This window comes from Lycorma delicatula, chromosome 2 (genome assembly GCF_047948215.1).
Source record: "Lycorma delicatula isolate Av1 chromosome 2, ASM4794821v1, whole genome shotgun sequence".
Taxonomy (NCBI): domain Eukaryota; kingdom Metazoa; phylum Arthropoda; class Insecta; order Hemiptera; family Fulgoridae; genus Lycorma; species Lycorma delicatula.
The window spans coordinates 159,266,294-159,285,701 of record NC_134456.1 but is presented as its reverse complement, the minus strand read 5'-3'; the positions used below and the strand labels follow the sequence as shown (position 1 = coordinate 159,285,701).

General features: G+C 29.2%; 2 protein-coding genes across 4 annotated transcripts in view; one reads left to right on the top strand and one right to left on the bottom strand.

Moving 5' to 3' along the window:
- Positions 1-19,408, top strand: part of LOC142319989 (uncharacterized) — a 187,796-nt gene that overhangs the window by 99,265 nt on the left and 69,123 nt on the right. The window contains exons 3-5 of the mRNA XM_075357669.1: positions 192-1,083; positions 3,558-3,808; positions 12,064-12,150. Coding sequence (XP_075213784.1) covers positions 192-1,083; positions 3,558-3,808; positions 12,064-12,150 — 1,230 coding nt within the window. The remainder of the gene's footprint in view (positions 1-191; positions 1,084-3,557; positions 3,809-12,063; positions 12,151-19,408) is intronic.
- The window catches only part of LOC142319363 (uncharacterized), a 79,937-nt gene continuing 74,626 nt past the window's right edge, over positions 14,098-19,408 (bottom strand). For all 3 annotated transcript variants that reach the window (XM_075356567.1, XM_075356568.1, XM_075356569.1), the window contains exon 4: positions 14,098-14,993. In XM_075356567.1, the coding sequence (XP_075212682.1) occupies positions 14,934-14,993 (60 nt within the window). In that variant the 3' untranslated portion in view covers positions 14,098-14,933. The remainder of the gene's footprint in view (positions 14,994-19,408) is intronic.

Here is a 19,408-nt window from a genome sequence, read left to right as displayed (position 1 = left end):
AATATTTTATAAAAACAGTTTTAAATTTATTATACACAAACATTATTTCCTTTGTGGATGACCTTTGTAGGTGAAAGGAAGGAGTGATGGATGTATGAAGGAGTGATTAGCATGTTCATCTTTGTGAGTGTATATATTTTCATTTGGATAATTTTTGTCAGTTTCTTAGTTTGATTTTATTTTTGTTGCAGATAGTGCATATATCTTTGCCACTTCTTCACCAGTCATTAAAATTCATGTATGAGAATTCATCATTTTCAGAAGGTAATTTTCAGCCATTATCTCCACTTATAAGGACTGCTGGAATCCTTTGTCCATCATCAATAATATCACATTTCAGTCGGTCTATTATTAAATCTGTGAACTGTTGTGACCAAGGAACTAACACAAATACACAAATAACTTCCTTTGAGGACCATAAAGATTTAGTTAAACATTCAAGTATAGGAAGACACGATTCACTGCAATGTATAACTACAGTAAATCATGAATGCATGGAAACAGATTCAACAAGAACTGATGAATTTATATTGCGCAAAATAAATTATGAGGACTGGAAAGTGCAATCAGTCGAAAAGTCACAGGAAAGTTATATAACAACCAACAGAGAATCAGAGCAAAATTTAAGAATCAGTTTACTGCAATCAGAAACACCTGATGTATTAGGAAAAACGTTAGAAGAAATTGAAAAAGAAAACTCGTTAGACTCATCAGATTTATCATCTGAAAGTTCTTATTTATCAATTTTAGAAATAAAACAAAATGTAGATTCTCATGATAAAGAGACATCAACTGAAGATTTAAACAATCATATTTTGGATAAAATGAATGATTATTCTCATATAAATCATTTACCAATCATAACTTCTTCAAAAGATTATGAAGAGTTTCCTCCTAGACCTTCACATGGCTTTTTTCTTCCTGAATACCAACATTTACAAGATGAAGTTGAAAAAAAAGAGCTTAATCCTGATTTACTTTCCAGTGGGGATAAAGAAACTGCAGTTAATGTTGTAAAATTAAATTCTAAAGAACTAAATTCAAATAATGGACAAAATAATAATGCACCAGATACAGATTCAGGTAATTATCTTTATATTTGCATTTCATTTATACAAAAGTGCAATAAATGAATTTATTGCAATTTATCATAGATAAATTGTATAGTGGTAATCATAAAGTTTCTTCAACAGCTTTTAAATTTATTATCTATATCTTACATAAAAAAGTAAGCCTAGTACATTTCTAGTGCTGTACTACAAAAAAAAAAAAAAAATATATCAACTTTTAATAATAACTCATTTACTAAATCAATTAGAAAGTAATCCCACTTTTTTACACACAGGAGATAATTCAGAATTTCAAATTCTTATAAAAACCATTACTTTTTAAATTAGTACTGCATTATTGATGAAAAATCACAAAAAAAATATATATATATATAAATAAAAAAGTATTTTTTTATTTTTATTTAATAAACTTTTTAATGTGGTACAAAACGTTTTGCACATTTATATTAAAATGTAGAAAATATTCTTTACTATGTTGGAGGGAGTGGAAAAAATAAAGTGTATAATATTACTGAATGTTTCAGCATTTTTCAAATTGCCCAAAACAAAATAGACTGACTGGAATAAATTATAAATTTTGAGCTAAATTCCCTACAACAAAAGAAAATTTAAAAAAAAACACCACAAAACAACAAAACAAAAACAAAATAACACCAAACAAAACTTCAAAATGTCTATCATGGCAACTAAAACGCCCAAGTGAACCTAGCCACCTGATTCAGATCAGCCAGGCTGAAATGAGCCAATTTATCCATAAAAGCACCATGGCCCAAAGAAACTGTGTGGCATATTTATTAGGAGACACCCATGAAGTGTCCCCTATAAACTCTCACATCAGGGAAGAGACCAAGCGAATAACACCCATTAGTTGTCTCATCCCATCTCTCCTGCTACAATTAAAATCCATTATTCTCAATCTCTCTCATTTTTGCTGAAGTCATTTCACTTGACATTTTTGCAAAATAACACTATTGACACTCAACTGTGAAAACATCAATGGGCCCTCAGTAAGATATCCCTGTAAGTTTTATAATTTAGCCTATCCACCCATATTAGTGTGGCATATGACATAACTGCCTCACACACACCTTTATAAAGGGTACACATGGTCTTAAAATTTAGACCCCAATCCAAATTTACCATATGTCACACAAAATGCCTTCTTGACAACGTATGTGTACATTGTCAACTGATACAATGTACATTTACAACTGAATATACTAGTAGAGTTAGTGCACATGTGAATATTGTATTTTTGTTTTGTGTTTATTATTTAAGCCTTAAAGTAATATTTTATAATTTTTGAATGAACTGATTACATAATAAATAACATAGGCTACATATTACAAACAAAGTAGATTTTTATGTAAAGTTCATTGACATTGATTACATCTGAATGTCAATCTCCTGATTGCAGCTGTAAGAGTATATTTAATACCACTTTCTACAGTCGCAAACAAAGCATCAACAACAAAATTACATTTCTAATAATTTAAATATTTCTCAAAGTATATAACTAAGTATCTGTTACTTTAAATATCCATCATTACTGTAAATTTTAATTTTGCCATCCATTCGTGTATTTTTGTAATCTTCTAATGATGCTTAATCTGAATCCAAAATCTAACTTTGAGACAAAAGATGTATGTGTACACACAAACATATTGAATTCGATAACGAATTATTCGCTCTTTGAAAATACTAAACATTGACAAAATTGCAATCTAGATATTTTACACACAAAAAAATTGCTCTTTGACACACCTAATCAAAATTATATGAAAACAAAATGAATAAAAAACAAAAATCATGACCTAACATAGTTCAAATCTAATCTACTTACTGACGATATCCTAAAAGTTTTTAGTTTAAAATACTATAATACCAAAACATAAAGGCACTGCAAAGAGTAAAAGTAAATTGCAAGTAAATATGTTTGTAAATTTACGAGTAGAGTTATAAATTTTAAGTATATATTTCTGCATTAGAGAATAAAAATGGAGATTATGAGAAAGTAATAAAAAGAGAATAGTTGAAAGTTTTTATTTGTTTAGTATAATGTATATAACCTTCTTTTAATTATTATACAAATAAAATTAACAATTTTCCAACATAATGTTGAAATTTTGTGGCCATAATTTAAGTACACAGAGTTGTCTTTCCAACATGAAAACACCTGCCAACAATAATTTCAACTGCAACTGCCTGCAGTAACAGGAGGTTATTATTAACATCACTTAGTCTATATAGTTCACGTAATTGTTTAAACATTTTGATATAAAAAAAGTTTTTACTTTAATTTCTTTTCTTTATTACCAATAGTTAAAAAAAAATTATAGAAGACCATGGTTTTCTTCCACTGTTTATTTGTTTGTTTGAATGTTCATGGTTTGATTTTTTTGACATTTGATAATGAATTTTGCATTAGCTTTATTGACTGTAATAATATTATTTGGCTAGTTATTTAAAATATCAAATTTTATTTAGAAAATGAAGCTGAAGAAGTAAGAGATTTTGATGGTAATAGAGGTGGAGGTAGTAGTGAAAGAGGATCTGAGGGAGCTGGAGGAGATGATAACTACACCCCTTGCTTGCCATCATTTTTGTTTGCTCAGAAAATTAAAAAATGTGAGACATGCAAGATATATCTCCTAAAATGTAATAAATATGAGTCCTGTGTTGACAATTTAAAAGTATATTGTACTGCATTAGAGAATAAATGTGGAAATTATGAGAAGGTATGTTTATTTAATAAAATGAGTATATAAATTAATTTTAATTAATATGGAAGTTTCATAACTGTAATTAAAACTCTTGATGTTATCAGACTACATAATTGGCTTCACAGAATAAGTAAAATTTAGTTTATTACTCAGAATTTTATTGATGAAAATAGTATGTGGTTTATGTTATAAAATAGAAAATAGTTTGTTATACTATAAAATAGAAAATGGTTTGATATACATAAAAATGTTTTTATGGTAATATAAAATATGCTGATCTCCGTGATGAAGTAGTGATCATTATTTACTTCAGTACTTAATTTGAAGACTTTTATCGACTTCACAACTTTTAATTTCCAGGATGCTATCCTGGCATTTTTACATACACTACAAATGATTTATCTCATCCTCTGAAGCAATACGTAATGGTGGTCCTGGAGGTTAACAAAAAATTCCTAGGTGTTGTGAAACTAACCAGCAATTAGGGATATACATTAAAAGAAATTTGACAAAGCCTAAATATAAAAAACCATGTGCGATGAAGTTTACCTACAATCTTTTCTAAGATTGTAAACAATGCCTGTGAAAGAATACTGAATTGTATGATGTAACCACATTGGTTAATGTATTCTATAAATGTTAGCTAGTTATGTGCTTAGTATGCTGGCCTCAGATTCAATTTGCAAGGCTCTGGATTATTCCATCCTTTCATCCACCTTATTAAGATGTGTTTGAAGAACATCCACAGAAATAAAAATAATATAATGTAATAATAATAATGATGGTGGTGGCAATGGCGATGATTGCATCATGGCTTACCAAAAGTGTTCAGTGCTTCAACCAGCCACTGTAAGCAAGCTTTAATTAACTATTGTATCTATACTTCTATACTGATAAATATAATGAAAACATGAATTGGTAACTTACCTGTGGGCTAAAAGAACCATTATGTTTATCTTGGGCTTCATGTTTCCCATTCCATATCACCTATTGATGAGCCAGTCGGATCAGATGTTATACCCATCCTTAATAACTTCACAGTGTCCGACAGGATAGCTTTCCGTATTGGCAGGAATAAACTGGTTGGAAGATCAAGTCTTTATTGTTTTATGCAACAAGTATGGAATCTTAGATATCACATCCAGCAGTAAAGAAGCAATGTGCAAAATCTTTCCAGTCATAAATCTCCTTCAATTGATCTATCAAATCTCTGCACATAACATCTTTAAACAATATTTCTTCTTAAAATCAGTTTCTGCTAATCTTTGTGTAAATTTTTCATAAACATTTTATTATATAATTCTGTTAAGTTTAAAAGTAATTTAAAACCTGTAAAACTAATTTAAGTTCCTAGGAGTATTCATGAAATGGTAGTAAGTTCATCAACTGGATTATGATCAATAAATTAAGAGATCTGGGCCAATTATTCACTATCTATTAGGATATATTAGATTTACTGAATATAATTCATTAGATTAATGAATAATAAAATTTTTACAGATTTCAACCTGAATCATAATTAGGTTTACTAATATATGCTTCTAAATCATTTACTGCTTACTCATAGCAGAAAATTCATGAAAAACAACAGTTAACCATCAGGATTTTCTTTCATGAAACTGGGAAGTTTCACAATGTTTGTCTACATTCTAACCAAACCAAAAACCTTACACTTACAACAGCAAGAGCTAATCTGTTAAATTAAAACATTTGTTTCACTGGTAGCCTTTTAACACAAGGAGGTTTATAAGAAAAGTAGTGAGTTTTTTGTTATGGAAACCAGGTGATCTTTTCCAGCACTATACTCATGGTGTCTCTCACAATAATGTCAATTTATGTTCCACCAATTTATTTGTGAGAATCGTACGGTACTAATAAACATGGTATCTAGTATTTTTAAGCTCACAATGTACTGCCAATAAGGGACAGAATCTTATGTAGTATTTGACCACATTGTTGTTCAGTGGATTCACTCAACATTTTGTGACAAATTGCACAGGTTTGAGAAAACCATAGGATTTCTCTGTAAATGTTTCCCACAACTGAGAGTCCTGATGACCCTATATTTTCTAGGATAGGTGTTTGTTAGAAGACTCTTGTTGGACTAGTGTCAGTTGCTGGAGTTTTCTACTTTTTGGTCACAAAGCAAAAATGTTACTTACTATGGTTTTGCCATAGTAAGAGTAGCCTGTGGATTTTTTCAGTTTCACTAAAAGGACCAAATGGTTCATAGGGTTTAACCTGTTGATTCCTTTACTTTTTCTATATTTCATATGACCCCTTATTTCTTGCCATTAAAATCTGGTCCCAATGGTTAGGTTACTGTTATATACATAATAATGTATGTTATTTATAATAGATAATAAATTCATAATAAACTGAAGGCACACAGATTTAGTATTTAGTTTTTTGGCACTTTTTATGTCAAGTGTGAGAAGTGTATGAAAGGTTTTTATGAGAAGCAGAAGCTATACCTTGTAAAGGTCCATGCGTGTGGTATTTTCTCATATGGAATGGATGTGTATTAGGGAGGAAGGTTATAATTTTCTTGTTAATTGTGTGAGCAAATATGTTTGTGATGACTGCTCTCATATTCCCAAGTGTGATCATACACAAATTACTCATCTGGTAATTCAGATTTTACTATCAGAAATAACATGAATGGAGTTCCCAAATATAGTATTGAAATTGAAAAATATGATGTTATTAAGGATAACTGTTATGTGTGTCAATTAGGTTCTCAAGTTATTTGACCTCACCTCTAATTTAGAGAAACAAATATGTTAAAGTTACACATTGATTGCAGATCAAGCAATCTATGCTTGAAGCAGATGAGCGACTCATCAATAACAGTTAAAGAATAAGAATTTTTTTATTTATAGAAAAGCTGGATTCCCTATTTTCTCAATTTAAATAGGGTCCAGCTCCCATCTAGCTTCTTGTTTGCATAATTGTACCTGTAAGTATGAAAGCACAAGCAAAGTGAGAGGTTAAGGTAATTTCTTTATAAAGTGAGAAGAAAATTCCCCTGCTGATGTTTGCAGCGATGTTGTTTCACCGAGGGAGAATCCAGTAAATAACTGGAAAGTGTTGAAACTACCCCATAAGTGGTCTTTAAGATTAAGCTATTTGTTAATAGTTTATAACATTGGTAGGAGCTACATAAAGCTAGGTAAAACTCGTGGAGGGGATTCTCTTATTGCAGTTAAGAAAATTCAATCTTTTCAGGATGAATGACTTACAGCTTATTTAACTGTAGTAAGTCTCATTTACTATGAAATATGTATTGCATTACTATTTAATATGTACTTGATATAGTAACCTCATTTATTGTGAGCTAATTACAGAATGTGCCTGGGTTGAGATATGAATGAGTGATTGTAATAACCTAAAAGTAGTTGGTAACCATTATTTCAGCCCTGACACTTCCTGAGATGTTCACAGAGTACTCTAATCAGCTATGCAGCAAATTAGACTGGGAGTAATATGACTGTGATGCTGGGTGACTTCACTATGTTAGGAGTTAATGGAAATGATTATTCCCTCAAACCTGGAACTCAATATTGTGCAAGGAAGAAGACTGTGAGTTTATGAATGATACTGGAGACAGACAAATTGAATAATTATTTAAAAAAAAATTGATTATTGATAATAATCAATTCTTCCTCAAATTTTAGTGAAGCTGCCTTGTAAAATTTTATCCACCAAAATTAGTGATTGTGTTCCTCTGAGGAGAACAAGATCAAATTCTTTCCTGGTTAGTTTTGCAGAAAACTCATTAAAGTGTCCTAAGAAAACAGCACGTCAAAACTTCAAGAAAACCACTTTAGCTACTGTGGAGGATACAATCACAAAAAGGAGGAAAATTCAGGGAGAACTCATACTAAACCCTATTATTATATTTAAATATATAAAATCCTTCTTGTTTACGCCAATGCGTAAAGCAGTTATAAGTTAATTCAACTTGTTTGTTATTTGACTTATTTTCATCTAAAATTTAACAGTATTTCGATGTAATGAATATTTCAGTTATAAATAAGAAATTTTTCATACACTGAAATTTATGCATTTCATTCAATGTACATATAAACATATGCTTGGCTGTTTTTTATTTATGCTTTTTGTATTGATTATTTATTAAGATTTAATTCTGTATTATTTCATGTTTATAATGTTTAAAAAAAAAAAAAAAAAAAAAAAAAAAAAAAAAAACGTAAACATGTTCAATGAACTCGGCTCCTGATGATTCACACAGCCCCTGGTGGTTCTCAGCTCCATCTACACTATATAAGCCGGCTACCCACTAGAGTCAGGCAGTGTCTTCTCTCTGACCATCATTCGAAGAATCATTAGTGCGTCTTACAATTCTAATATTGTTTAGTCAAAATTTACACTTCATGCAGTTAACAAGTAAATTACATATATTCTTCAACAATGAATCTTTTTTTGTTTGTTAAAAATTCTTTTAAACATTATGTTTATGTTTTTTCTTCTCTATAATTGTATGATAAAATATTAAACTTAAAGGAATTTATGTAGACATATATAAAATCCACGATTTTGTGATTATATTTTGTGCAAGTGAATATAAAGATGTCAATGTTTTTCAATCTACTGTAATCGTCTGTTAAACTTTCTATTATGATAGTCCAGATTACATTTTGTACAAGTGAACATCAAGATGTCAATGTTTTTCATTCTACTGTAATCGTCCGTTAAACTCTCTGTTATGATAATCCAGATTACATCCTGCATAAGTGAATATCAAGATATTAATGTTTTTCATTCTACAGTAATTGTCTGTTAAACTTTTTATTATGATAGTCCAGATTACATTCTGTGCCAGTGAGTATAAAGATATTGTTTTTCATTAACAAAAACTGTAATTGTCTACTAAATAATAAGGTAATCCTCTGTTAAATAATAAGATATTATTATTATATACTGTGTGTATGTAAAATAAATATTTAAGGTAATAAGTTTACCTATACTTTACTTAAGGATTGTTGTTTATAAATATCGCACAAGGAGATTTTGTGCAAAGCATTTGTCTTAACAAAACAATAATATGTAATAATGTATTCATGGCATTTTTTTGTTTTTATGAATATGGTTATATAATTCTGATTTTCATTCTGTTAAAAATAAAGTCCAATTTTCTTTTGGCAAAAACGAGCTATGTGTAATTTTATTTTTGTAACTTTCCCCAAAACTTCTCAAAGGAAGCTAATGGAGTATGTATAAATCAAATTCAGGGCAAAATTAACGAATTTCAAAGAACTTAGCTTGGCATTTGGAAATTAGTGCTGTTTGTCTGATATTTAACTAACCTTTTTTTGTAACTTTCCCCAAAACTTCTCAAAGGAAGCTAATGGAGTATGTATAAATCAAATTCAGGGCAAAATTAACGAATTTCAAAGAACTTAGCTTGGCATTTGGAAATTAGTGCTGTTTGTCTGATATTTAACTAACCTTCTGTCATTACATTTTTCTTTTAAGAATTTCTATCATTTTCTTTAAAGTGACTTTATCAAATACCTTCTTCTAAATCTACCTTCTATCTTAAAACAGTTTTTCTTCTGCATTCTCTTTGATTATTTTTACCAAACTCCAGTTTAGAACTCTCTTAACAATAATTTAGTGGCATGGACTACTAAACATATTGCTTTTATGTTTTGTACATTTTCTGGTAACAGTTTTCTTCAAAACAAATATTGTTTTTACAAACTGTTAGAGGCATTCTTCTCCCGTATTGTGTATACCCTACATATTATATAGAAAGTTCATAAATTCCTTCCAATCCTTTTTTCTTTAAGAATTTATAAAATTCTATGGAAAATTGCTTTCTATACTTTACATTTTAATATCGATGCTCCTTTAATCCTCTTTAGCTACCTCCTCATCCTTTCCACAAGTTTAGTCCTCAGTTTTTCATTTTACCATTTCCTTTCCATTATCCCATGTACTGCTCTTCACCTTCCTATACACATCATTGTACGGCTGTTTCTTTTCTAGAACCTCAATGTCCATTGCATTCTTCCTTCAACCAACTTTCACTAGATTCTTGTGTTTCCCTCTTTAACTCATTGTTTAATTTGTGATACTTTTTTCATTCTCTTTGGTTTTATTCTTATAGTTTCTTTTTTCTCCCAAATTCTTTAGCATTTCTGTTATTACTTATGCTTTCTGGCTATTTTCCTCATAACAGCCTACTTCTTTCTCTCCTGTTTTTACTAAGGTATTTATATTTTCACCTAGGTCTTTTTACAGTTTTCATTTTGCATTTTACTTTCTTTAGTGCCTTAGCTAGTTTTCTCCCACTGTTTCTTCATTCACCTTCAATTTTTCTAAGTACATTTCTTAAATATTTTTGCTTCAACTTTCTGTAAGGCTAATCTCAATTCTAGCATTAGTAGTACATGATCACTATTGATGATTTTGCCTTGACATTTTGACATAAGGATTAAGAATCCTTATGGTTTTCCTAGTGTCATCATCATGGCGCATTTTGAAATTGAATTTTCATAGATTCTAGCCCAGTCTTGGATGACAAAGAATTTAAGAGTATTTCAATAAAAAAAAATTAGTATTCAGGCAAAATATAAAAGTAAAATAAAATTGATGCAAATGCTCAAAAGCACGAACAAATTGTTGAACCTTCAAAATGTGGTGGAGTTGAGTACATTCAAATCTTGAAAACTTGTATCAGAATCATACAGCAGTATAATTTAGAATGGTGGAGGGGGGGGTGTATGCATCACAAGATATTAAGGGTCTTAATATATCATGCAAGGATGTGTGCTGCTCCAATGCTTTTTAACTAATATTCTGAAACCACATTTCAGGAGGCAAAGGAACAAACATAGATAATATAAAGTCAATGGCAACCTTACCGACTTATCATGGTCTCTGGCTGTTGATGAATAAAGTCAATGGAATTAATAAAAAGTGTGGGCTTAATAAAGCAATGAAACTGTAATATGAAATAAGAGTTTATAAAGTTAGCCAGAGCTACTTTCTTTAAAATGGATCTGCATTATGTTATCAATAACTTTCTTTAAGCTATTTGAGAGCTAGTAAATGTTATCAGTACTATTATATGGAGTTAAAGGATGGATATTAAAAGCTAAAATCTTGTTAAGAATGGATGCCTTTGATTGGTGGCACTATAATTGTGTTCTTGGGTAATAGAGTAATGGACAAAAGTTCTTCAAAGAATGAATACGACAGCGTTATTAATGAGCATGAAAAAGAAAAACTCAGGATATTTTTATTATATTTTTAGGGGGTAATAAACATGACCTCATTCAGTTAATAATTGCAGTTTGAGATAGTTGAAGGAAGAAGACCCAAGAGATTGATCAGAAGAGTTTTTCAAGCTTAGAAATTTTTGACTAATATTTTAATATTCACGATGTTGGATCTGTTGTGAGGCTAGTTTAGAATAAAGAGGAATACTAGTAAATGATTGCAAATTCCTAGTGAGGAGCTTGTACCAAAAGAAAAAAAATAATGTACCAAAATGTTTTTTCTTATATTACAATTTGTTTTAAAATATGTACGTATAATGTGCATGTGTTAAATGTATGTATTGTTCCCCATACATAAACATAAAAGTAATAATGGAAGATTAAAATTTTTTGTTTTATTATTAAAAAATAAAAAAAATACATAAGTAAAAATTAAGTAACTTGTTACTTAATTTAAGCTATTGCTTTATAGTTATTAATTAATAAGATATTACTTATTGACCTGTTAAAACTTGTACTGTTATGGAAGTTGTTAGCGTGAGGTGCAGATGTCATGAAGTCACACTTTTCTTTTCCAGTTTAGGCATAACAGGTTTTTAACAACCATGGTTTTCTCATTTCATCTGATGCTTTAATAACCCTTTGAGATAACTGCCATGAAATAGTTACATTCTTTATGGTTGTGTTTGTCATGCAGCAATGTAACAAAGATTCAAACTAATATCTAGAAAAGGTGATATTCTGCATTATTTCAGGACAACCCTCACATTATTGTCTCATCAAAAAATATTTTGCATACATTTTTGTTACTCTGTTCTGATGACTTAAGCAAAATACATATATATTTTACTAAATTTGTGATGCATTCATTAATATCTGGACTTCTGTTATACTTTTCTGGTTTTTACATAACTTATCTGCAAAGCAGACCCCTGTTAAGTTAATATAAATACTTACACACAAATTAAATATAATTATAAATAATATAATTCTTAAGTTTATTATTTTTTTTTATTTCAGATGGTGAAATTATACTGCACTCGATTAACAGCAACAAATATTATAATTAAACATTTAAAGGAAAAAAATAATCAGCTTCTTCAAAAGGTAAACTCATTACAGTATAAAATTTTGATCCTTTATTTTAATAAAACAATGTTCTATTAAAAATTTTATTTTATTCATTACACTGCCAATTGTTCAAGTAGCACATAAAGTACTTTTCCCCTTAGAAAAGAAAACAATGATTTGTTTTGATAATTTTGCATTACATATATATCGTTCAGGTCATTTGTTTTTCCCTACACCATTTGCTGATCCTTCTCGTATTACTGTTATTAAAGATTCTCCTGTTAATTACTTGCATATAGGAGAGAAGAGTTTCTGTAGTCAATGAACCCAGGAAAATAATGAGAACTACTGATGTTGCTGATAAGTATTTTTGTAACTACCTTCCTTTTTACATTAAAATAATTGTTCCTTTTTCTCTACTGAAAGAATAGGAGTATTATGAAAAAATAATTTATTAACAAAAGTAGTAGCGAAGTGGTTTTCTATTATTACCTTCTTTACTGAGACTAATAAAGAGCTGCAACTAATTGCTTTTTGTACCTGATTTCCTTTATATGCGTCACAACCAAAGAAGGATTGCTAGAGTGTAAAGCAGCATGGGTCTGAAAATGCTTTGTTTTTTAGTAATGGCCAATTAAAATATTTCTTGTTTTGGACACTTAATATAAAACAACAAAACATTACACTTAGGCAAATACCAATTTAGCGTAGGCTAACTTTATGATTTTAGATTTAATTTTATGAAAAGTTAAAATTGATACCAATATTATGCATAGGAAAAATCCAGTGAAATACCATAAAAAAAGTTCAAATTTTTGTTAAAAACAAACAAAAATAACAGAAAAAACAGGTTTTTACTATATACTTTGGTTAAATCCTACATTCTGAATAAATTTGTCAAAAAAAATCAACAATAAACCCATTACATGAGTAACAGTTTTATTTTCATACGTTAAAAGTAATTATTGTGGTTAAATGTTATGAATTTTCAATAAAAACCAAATTTAGAACAATTATGCTGAATATTTGTCTTCATAATTGATTTCAACTGATTTAGTAATGAATTATTCTGACAGTGTTGGTGGGGGGGTGTTGTAATGCTATGTAATATTGGATGTGTTTTTATATGACTGAAAAAGTGTTTTACAGTAATGTTGCTAAATTTATGATAGTGCTTAATGATTTTGTTATTCTATTTTGCTCAGCTTTATTGATAAACTAACTTTTAGGATAAAATTAAATCTGGGTAGGACATATTTTAACAAATTTGCTATATTGTTTTTCAATAATAAATTTTATTTCCTTTCTTTTCTAAACTATTGGCAATAATAGGAAAGGTTATGTAAAATAACAAAAAAAACAAATTAGAATGAGAAAAAAATCCTTAGGATTAGGGTTTTGCTTTTTATAAGCAAAATAAAACTAAATAGTACTAGTGTATGTTAACTAATGAGAACATTACATAATGAAGATTGTATCATTCTCTACCTATTCAAGATATGAAATATCTTGAATACATCCCACTGACTCAAACATGCATGCATTTCCAACGTGATGAAGCACCACCTCATTTTTATCTTCCTATTACTAATCTGAATAGAAAATTTTCCATTTGTTTGGGAGAGATGAATTACATGCATGGCCAGATCACCTAGTATGAATCCTTGTCATGAGAACATAGAATTATTTCTATATACCCAAAGGTTAAATTGTAAATGAACTACAAACAATCATGTCTGGTCCCAATAAATCAAGAATAATAAGCATACTGAACACAGTCTCATAACTTGCTGAGCTGAATATGCTTTTAGGATGTTTGTAAACATCAATTGTAAATATCTGATTTCATAAAATTAATTCATGATACTCATACAACAATGTTGTTTTATCATGTTACTTTTATATAAATATAAGTGACTATGGGGTGAATACAGTATTCAACTTTTTTTTGTATTATTGTTTTTATTGAAAATGCAATTTATTTTTTTTGCATGTTTACGGTTACTTTTTTTACATAAATTTTTTTGGAATTAAATATTTTACAAAATTTTTAGCAAAGATTATTTTACTTTTATATAATTTTTGCTTTTCTCCAAAAACAGATCCTCCTTTTTTTCAAGGCAATACTAACTCAAGCATCAGGACATATGCAAAATACTATTAAATTGTATTGAAATAAATGGCAAACCCAATAAAATAATTATTGATTCATGAAAAATGAAGGATAAACTGAAGGAAAGAATGTTTTGACTCTGATATTAAACTACTCTATCAAGTAAAATTAGGATTTACTGCATTTTGCTGTAAAGTAGGATTCTATATTTTTTGTAAATTACTTGCACAATGATACAATACATTTTACTATAAAACTTTCCAACTGTAATATTAACATGTGTAGTATGTTTCAGCTAAAACATTTCCATCATTAAAATCTGTAATGACTTTTATAAAAATGAATTGTAAATCAAGCATCAACATTTTTTACTGACCATCACTTGCAAACTTGTTTCTATACTCTTGTTTACATAAAACTTTTTTCATTATTCTGATCAGAGGAATAAGGCTGTAAAATTTAGTAGGAACCTCCTAGAACACTAAGACAAACTGCATTTAGTTTGAAAAGACATAATTTTTATGCTAATTCAATGTACTTTCTCCACTTAACAATTTTACTTCAATTATATATGAATATACTACTTATATAATGCATTTATAAACATAATATATAATATATTTCTAATTGTTTATACTGCACAGTTTGCAAAATATGATTTCCGCATCTATTGTATATTTAATATTCCATTTTAATCTTGAATATTCTAGTGCAACATTTCTGTGGTCATGATGTTTAGTCCATGATTATGCTTCTGATTGCTTGCCTGAAAAAACGATATAAGTACATACACATTATGTTCTCACACATTGTTCATATCAACAAAATGACAATATAATACATAATCCTTTTACATAATTAATCAGTTTTGTAACATAACAATGCAAAAAGCAAATGACTAACACCATTTATTTAAAAGAATAAATAAAAAAAAATACTGAATGGAAATTACTTACCAGAAAAATGCTGAGCATGGATTGAAGATATAACAATAAATGAAAGATTATGCATTATCATCTATTTTTTATCCTTTTACAGGTACTCTTTTCTCATTTTATGGTAAATTGCATGTAATGTTTTTCCAAATGAAAGAGTCAATTCTGTTTACTCAGAAATTTAAACCCAAAGCCTTATCAACAAAGACAGAGATACTGGTATTTTGCCATAAAGATTGGCAGAATGAAGCTCAAATCACATGGTGGAGATTTGTTATGAACATTTTAATAAAAAAAAAAACCTAATATAAATAAAAACAACGACCACTTCATACCCAACTTTGTTGTTCACATTTTAACATTTGTTAACATCAATTCCTGCATTCTTATTACACAATAATTATGATCTTAATTAATCATATTTATATACCAGAATGTTCTTTTTATTTTGTAAATATTATTATAAACAACATAACTTTGAAGAAACTGAACTAAGAATTTCAAATAATGATTTTTTAGGAATTAATTACATTTAGAAAATGCTCTAATTGAAATAAAAGGATTTAAGACTGAAGAAAAACCCCACACCCAATAAAACACTATATTGACAATTGACTGAAATAGATACGTGACGAAAAGAGGAAGACAGCCAATCAAATAATTAAAATAATATATATAAATGTATGAAAATTATATTGTAAATCAGGTTCAACCAAATGAAATTTTGAACAGAAATTTTGTTCATGAAATGTTACACTTACTCTTTTAAACTATTACATAAGTCTATTGGTCTAAATGTGCCAGTACTTAACCATTAGTCATAGCAATCCAAAATAGCTTTGTCAAACTTCTTTGCTACTGGTCCAGTAATCGCTGATTGCTACCTGCTTTCAACTCATCACTTTCCACTCCAAAATTCCTTCAATTTTTTTTATCTGGCTGATATTGCTTGAACCTTTGTCCAGAAGAAATTGGGGTATTACAGTTTAATTCGACAAATGATCAGTGCATCACTATTTTTATTTTGATATTTGGTTTATGACAACTACCCACCTTGTAGTGGCCAAAAAATTTTTTTTTTATATTTAAAAAATATTTATTTTTAAGTAATAGACTATTTTCTAACTCACCAACGGGTAAAAACAGCCATCTTCGTCACTTTTTCTATGAGCTTGTAGTATTCTTATTTTACATCATACAGAGTGTCAAAAAAAGCTTTTTGACAAGAGTAAAGATGGAACTTCATCGTAATGTACTCAAAATTCATTTTGTTACATAACCAAATCTTGTAATGTTTACTGAAGTTATGTTTACAAATTGTTTCTTTTTTTTCAAATTTTGAGCCCAAAATAAATAATGAAGGGCTTAGTGTAACAGGCATGTTTTTTACCTTTTAACTCTTAGGTACTAGCAGTACTTTTTTAATGAAAGTATTTTTCATTTTAAAAAAAAAATGGCTGCCAAATAGTAAGATTTTAAAAATGTCTCATTTTTAGGGCCCAAAAACCACACGTGGGACAGGTGGCAAAAATCTGAAATGTTTACAGCAGCAAGTACTTTTAAAACCATATAAAATTTATTTTGTTACTCAAAGGGGTTGATGAGTAATGAAGCCAACAAAACAGCTAAAAACACTGTTCCTTCTAACCGTAAACAACATATCCAAAAATACTGATGTTATATATTTTTTTCAGATAATAAAAATTACAACTAATCTCATTAGAATGAATAAATAGTAAATTACAGAATAATTAATAATAACAAAATGATAAACAATTAAAATACATTAACAAGTTGTTTGTCACTTTTACCTTATTTTACTCCTGCTATTGGAAGTTAGGAATAAATCTTACTTTTTTTGATAACAAACTTTTTTTTTGATAACTTAGTGCTCCTGCCATTTTTTATTGAATAGAACTGAAGGGTCCTCATTTATGTTTGGTGTATGTTAAGTTCTCTTTCAGTAATTGATGGCAAAAGCTCTGAAGGCATGAGAATCATTAAAATATTTTTCAGTTGAACCCATGTTTAATTATCTCTCAATGATTTCTTGAATGAAGTACCAGAACCCTGCGGATGGAAAAAGTGTATTTGATATTCCTCTTCATTTTCATGTATTTTGACTTCAATAACTTCACCTAACCATCACATACGCAGCAGACATAACTTTTACGTTTTGGTTTTGGTAAACCTATAAATGTTTCTGATTCAGAGGTCACCTGGACTTTCAGAATACATTTCTGATTTGATTGAACATAACTGTGAAATGCTCTTGTTTCTGGGACTGTTGTGATTACCTGATAACAAGAACTGAGGTATTCTTCAGTCTCGAACATCTTTATTAGAGCAGAACATAAATGTCATATTTTTAATATTGCCTTTGCAATAATTGTACATTTCAGAAGTTGTAACGATTTGATTGTTGCATGTCATTTGAAAGCTTGCCTTAGTCAGTCCTTTTTACAGTTCCACCAATAACATCACATGGTCCTTTTCCATGGTTTGAGGCAAAAAATTCCATTCAGCTGTGATTTCAAAATCTTCTTGATAGTAGCACAAATTTATGAAATTATTTTGTTTTTATACTGGGCTGAGGAGCCATAAAAAAAATTAAAAAATTGTTTAACTTCTGGTATGTGTTTTTAGTTTATTTATAAATTGCTTTTGGAAGCAGAATAATGATGTAGAATTGTGCTTCAAGTACTCATTAATTATACAGTAGCTTTGACTAAGTAATTTTCCATCTTTTTTAAATGTATGAGAAATGGATGTACTGAGGCATACGTTTTTAACCAGTGATATGACTGGACTTCATCCTGCATCACAAAAGGAAAATTTTGAGACAAGTCTCCCATTACAATACATTCACCCTCTAACAAGTTTTACTTTTTAATGTTGAGGAAATCAGCTTGTTTCTTTGCAACAAAATTATGCCTGTTTAGATTATTTAAATTTTCAGTAAGTTTATCTAGTACTCTTGAAATGGAAGAATTTGAGTAGTAAGTTCACAACGGACAACAGAAACCCACTATTTGAAGATAATTTCAGAATCAAAATTATCCCAGTAATCTGAGCACTTCATAATGCTAAGCACTAATCCAGGCATTAGTAATGCCTGGACACTTTTCACACTGTGATAGCATGCATGTTTCATTTTCTATATCACACACCATGGTTGAAAGGAGAATTCTATAATTAAATTTCATTTTTAGAGTAGATATACAAGTTTTACATCTTGGTGGGTGACGTGCGCACACGCACACACGCAGATTTTGAAAAACCAATTTTTAAATTGTTTTTCTTTGAAGGCTGGGTGCAGTTGTTTTAAGTTACATAAGCCTTTTTGAATATTAATTTTCTTCCCATCAGCTAGTCTTACAGAGAAACAATCCTTCTTGCATGGCATCATTTGACTATGCTCATCAATCTGATAAAAATCTTGGACACATTTAATAACATTTTCATCAATTATGTGACTGGATTTCTTTTTGCTGATTAAGCCAAAATTCCACTTGCTTTAACTAATTGTTTGGATTGACGGGCTAAATACTGACTAACACTAAACTCATTTTGAAGTTTTTGAATGCTCCTGCTGCTTGGTAACAAATTAAAAATATTACTTTTTTCCTGGATGGATGTAACCGTTTATATTTAATCCTTTGTTTTAATGGTTAATTATTCATAATCTAAATTAGCATAATTTTGTGGTACTAAACTGGTTTCTTCTGTAGAAATATTTACATCAAAGGGATCAATTAATTTACTTGTAACTGACTCTGCTATTTGTGTAACTTATTTTTTAAAATTGGTTCCTTTGAGCTGCTTGATAAGTTTTGAACCTTAATGGGGGAAATGCCAATTGCTGAAGAAGCTTTATTCACAGACTCGATTATAACACATTGAAGTTCAAATATATCTTGACATTCCAGATTGCTTTCTATCATCTTGTGGTTTTTGTATTTTTTAAAGCATTTTGTACACAGTGCTCTGCCTGGAATTAATTCTAAATTTGGATTGCCTGTTGCAGTGCCGGATTTACCTTGGACGAGGCCCCAAGCAAATCGATATTTTTGAGGCCCCCCCGGAAGTTCCAAATGCTTATTATCCTACAAAATTTCATTTGATAAACATATAGGTTATGATAACAGAAATAATCAACACAACCTGATAAATTTTTTAATGAATTTTATTGACCTTAATTTTTCGTTTGAATTTTTAAATAGTATGATTCGAATACATACCTTGT